Genomic DNA, 4817 nt, shown 5'->3' on the forward strand with positions numbered 1-4817 from the left:
ACACTTGCCTCTCTGCGGACGTAGACTTCTGCGGTCCCAGAAGAGTTCTGCCAGGGGAGGATTAGCTCCCCGGCGCTGGAGGGGAGGAAAGCACTTTCGCAAGAGCCTCGCATTTGCATGCGCTCCCAGCCCAGACCCTTGGGTGGAGAATTGGCCTTGCCAATGCGGTGCTGGAGGCCAGCACTTGGGCAGGGGACCCGGGCGCTTTGTTTCTTTTGCCCAGAACTGGAAGAGGCCCATTTGATCTGGGAGGGAGGAAGAGACATCAGCAAAGAGGGGGATTAGGAGAGGGTGGCCCTTGTGCTGTGACAGGAGAGGCTAATTCCATGCTTTGTTGTCCTAAGACACAGTGCTGCTTCTGAACTAATGAGACTCAGTTGCTTGGTTGTTCACAGGGAGACCACAGCCTGTGGACAGCAGAGGCAGAGCCCAGATGTCCTCCAACCTCATGAAAAATCAGAAGTGGGCAGAGGAAATTTGATTAATCTCCAAGGAGTACTTGGTCCTGCTTCACAATGGGAGATGGTTGAACAGGTAGGGAATTTGAGGGTGAGGTGCAAGCATATGTTTCTCTTTGCGGGCACACTGTAAGTATGTGTATGAAAATAAATTTTTAAAGTGATTAAAGTTCTGAAATGCCCTTGAGTTAATTTAAAAAAATGGAAATTAAGAATGGAAGGGAGAAATATTGGGGAGATGTTAATCAATAACTAGCTGAACCACAGACTTTTAAAAATGTGTATTACAACCTCAGTTCATATTCCATCAGGATCTCTTAGGCTTGTGTGTCGTGCTGTAGCCTCAGCCTAATTCAAAGATAGCCAGTTGCTTCCTTTATAGCTTGTCCTCAGGTGGCGGTGCTTCACCTGCTGTAGATAATCCTGTGCCTTTTATCTCTGCCCAAAGCCTGTTCTACTTCATTAATGCCTTCTTAGCCAAATTTTCATTGTAAAGTATTCTGGGATTTTAGAGCATCATCTCATCCCGAAGTCATCAGTCCGTCGTTTACTGTGCAGGTATTTAATTTGGCAACTTCCACAATCATATAAGCCTTCTGTCATTTTCTGAGACATTGCAAATACTGTTTTACTTTCCTCCTAAACACTTTTCTCCCAAAAATATTCTTTACATTATTGCAATGCAACTATAATAATTAAGATGTAAACATTATATAATATTGCACACAATGAGTTACTGCTCTATACTTTGGTTTATAATTTACTTTGAAATATTACAATATACATACTCCTAAGCATTTTTTCAGTCAATAATGCATTACGCATGCTTTCTATTTAATTAACAAAGATCTTTATTATTAGGTAATATTACAGTGTAAACGCACCACAATTTTTTTTTTTTCTTTTTCCTTTTCATTGGTACCAGGGATCGAACTCACGACTGCCTGCTTACAAGGCAGGCGCTTATGCCACTGAGCTAAATTCCCAGCCCCTAACTCACCACAATTTGATTGATTAATATGATCTTCAAGTTTCTATACAAAGATTATTAGCACAAATGTTAGAATATATTTAAAATGATAATATATTGCAATATAGTACCCTAAGATGGCCCATCTTAGTTGATAAACATCCTTGACGTTTTATAATATTTCTTTCCTTGTAGTAAAGGCCCTCATCACACTGTATTATTGCTGTCGATCTTTGCTTTCTTCAAATCCTGTTAGACCATGAACTTATTATAGGTAGAAATCCCTCCTCTCTCTCTCATTAACCTATGCATTACAGATTTTGAACCAGTTGATAGAATGGGCAAGTGAAGAGCAATATGGCATCGATTTTGATCTAGTTAGTATCTTACTGCAAAACTGAAGGCCAACAAGAGTGAGCTTCGTTATCTCCATGTGCTGCCTACATTCTCTAATTAGCATTCACATCTATTCTCATCATTCTTCTAATTGCAGAATATAGGTATCCTCCTTATGTCTCCTGCTTCCCATACCATGATTATTTCCTACATTCTTGCTCCACTGATTATATGTCTTAGTCTGTGCAGTGTTGCTATAATAAAATATCTGACACTGAGTAGTGTATAAAGATACTGGAAAGGCCAAACTCCTGGTGTTGGCACTAATGAAATACTGGCTGGCTGTATTACAACATGGAAGAGAAGCTGAAGGAAAATACACAACTTCCTCTTGCTTCAACATCTTCCACAGGGGGGGGAAAAAAGTTTTTGCTAATACTTCTTAAAGTGGTTTGAAGTAGGATTAAATACATTCATAGATATATAAAGCATAGGGATTCTCATATATAGTAATAGTTTATGTACTGTTTTCCAGAGGTCTGTCACGGGCAATTTATCTTGTAATCCGTGAATCAAATGCCACATCAATGCTGATCACATGATTTGAAAATTTGGGCATCTCATTTGACCTATTTGACTGTATGTTTCTTCCTAGAAAAATGAGATAAAACTTTCTGAATATCCCCTGCTAACTTAATTTTCTCATGGTACAAAATCTGAGGGCACCCGAGCATCATGCTTCACATGATTCAGGTGGAAACTCATAGGTATGGCCATCAGGGATATGGGTTCTTGCTTTTGCAATGTTCTACAAAGATCTTCTTGGATGGTGGTACTGGGTGCTGGCAGAGATGGGTGCTCTGCCTCCTGCTGCTTTCCCATTTTAATAGGGTGAGGAAGTGTTGATCTTATTAAGGAAAAAGGTCATTCCCGCTTTGGTGATAGTTATCCAATGACATAGCAGAAAAAACTGGCTCTCTAGTACTTGGTGACAGTGAGGTAGACAGGCCACAGAGAGAGGGAGCTATGCATTTAGAATCAGCATTTTTTTTCTCTCCCAACATGAAGACAGGACAAAAAGCAACATGCTCTTAAAATGATAAAACTTTACATAAATTAAGTCTATTTATGAATATTTAAATTAGATGTGAAATATGACAATGAAAGCACAATTTTTAAACATGGAAATTACATAACACAGTGATACTAGGTTTCTAATATTGAAGAAATAATATTCTCAGCCCAAATAACTTTTATTTAAATATTTAAGGAAACTTCTTTTAAAATAATCTTTTTATAAATGAACTTTATTTGTGATTGATAACTCACAACTAGAATGAAAGATGAAATCAATGGGTAAAGGAATTAAGACAATCCCCCCCACATTGTTCTATTTAAATTTGTATTTCTAAAACCAATGGCAGTAATTTCAATCACTGATTTCCACATACTTTTTTAAAATTAATATTTATTTATTTGTACATTTAACAGGAAAAATGACATGTGAATTCAGATATTATATTGAAACTTAAGTGGAAGTATAAGTTTGTGTGGCCACATTTCAATGAGGAAATACAAAATTTCATAACTTGTCCGATACCCAGAAGTAATATGTCAGAACTAAGATTTAGACTTGCATAACGTATATTTCAAGATTTATAGTTTTAATTCTAGAGCAAATGAGAAAGACTTAGCCTGGTGAAATAGACCCATACAACCCTCTGGCCAGTGCTGACTTTTTGGCCCACAACCCGTTCAGTTATAAAGGGCCAGTGTTTCGATTACTGGGCTTCTGTTGCCACACTGAAATTTCAATAATATTTGAACAAGGAGTACTGCATGTGTAGTTTTCACTGGTCTGAGAAATTTATGCATCTAGTCTTGCTTTTGGGAGATATCTTAGCATTTTCTTAAGCAGTCTTCATGTTTATAATGAATATAACCTTCACTAATCAATAAGGAAAATTGTTCATAGATAATCCCGAGACTGACCCATTTATTTTCATTATTTGTAAAATAGCTTTCCCACTCAAATGTCAGTTTTCATTTCCTAGGAGCAATTATTTGGAAGAAATGTGACTTCCTTTGTTTTATTGATGGAATGCTTTTTCTTGGAATTATCTTAAAAATGCTAAATGTGTGGGGAGGGAGGAAGTAGAGATGCTAAAACATTCTCATTAGACTTTGTATTCTGCCTAGAAAGAATGTGTTATTTATAGTTTTTGCAATAGCATCTTATGTTAACTTCTTCAAGTAGAGTTTCATTGTTTAAGGGTGTTCCTCCTCCTATACGGGGCTCTTGGCTACTAGAATACAAACTTGCTTGTCGTTTATAGTTTAGAACCTCTAAAATTTACTGCAAATTTTGAACGTGTATGTTGAAGTGAAATGAAATGCAATGTCAAAGTTTTCCTGGAACTGAATGGCAGTGATAAATTTCAACAACAAATGCGAAATCTTCAGGTGAATTACAAAAAAACTTCACACTAAAACTTACTGAATTTCCAAACAGATATGTAAGTGCTTCCTACCTTAAAGCAATGGATTTTACTTCTGGGTTTTATTTTCCCAGTGTAATTTAGTTAATGATTTAGCTAAAGAGAAATCTGTGTTACTTATTAAATTAATGTCAGCATGAGATAAAGTGAACCACTGTACTCATAAATATTTCTCCACTGCTATTTGATATTAACCACTGATAATTACTAGTCAACTACAAATATATTTATGCAATGGTGTTGGGAAGGTTTTCTCTTTTTTTTTTTGCCTTTTATTCATTTGATTTTATTACAATATGACACTTACATATTGTTACAGTGTCACTTGAAAGACATACTTCAAAAATTATGTATATATAATGTAGAAACAATACATGAGACTGTAATAACACACATGTATTATTAATATATTTTATTATATAGCCATATGTATTCATTTTCAACTACATATATATATATATATATATATATCATATATTTAGACTTGATAAGAGCATTGTTTAAACTCACTAGTTAAAACCCTGTAAGAATTTCCAACTTTTTTTTTTCATTTAG

At 35.8% G+C, this 4817-nt stretch overlaps 1 protein-coding gene and 1 long non-coding RNA gene across 9 annotated transcripts in view; one reads left to right on the forward strand and one right to left on the reverse strand.

Annotated features, from left to right (window-relative positions):
* The window catches only part of Plscr4 (phospholipid scramblase 4), a 35402-nt gene extending 35162 nt beyond the window's left edge, over positions 1 to 240 (reverse strand). For 2 of the 4 annotated variants that reach the window (XM_013159883.3, XM_063249146.1), the window contains exon 1: positions 9 to 240. In XM_013159883.3, the coding sequence (XP_013015337.2) occupies positions 9 to 240 (232 nt within the window). The remainder of the gene's footprint in view (positions 1 to 8) is intronic. The other 2 variants (XM_003476533.5, XM_063249148.1) reach the window with 2 other exon arrangements.
* LOC106029116 (uncharacterized) overlaps positions 1 to 4817 on the forward strand; it is a 47007-nt gene that overhangs the window by 334 nt on the left and 41856 nt on the right. For all 5 annotated transcript variants that reach the window (XR_010047607.1, XR_010047605.1, XR_010047608.1 and 2 more), the window contains one exon: positions 396 to 534. This is a non-coding gene — a long non-coding RNA (uncharacterized LOC106029116). Of the gene's footprint in view, positions 1 to 395; positions 535 to 4817 lie in introns of those variants that run through there.

This window comes from Cavia porcellus, unplaced genomic scaffold (genome assembly GCF_034190915.1).
Source record: "Cavia porcellus strain 051 isolate PalLab524CR breed Dunkin Hartley unplaced genomic scaffold, mCavPor4.1 scaffold_5, whole genome shotgun sequence".
NCBI lineage: Eukaryota > Metazoa > Chordata > Mammalia > Rodentia > Caviidae > Cavia > Cavia porcellus.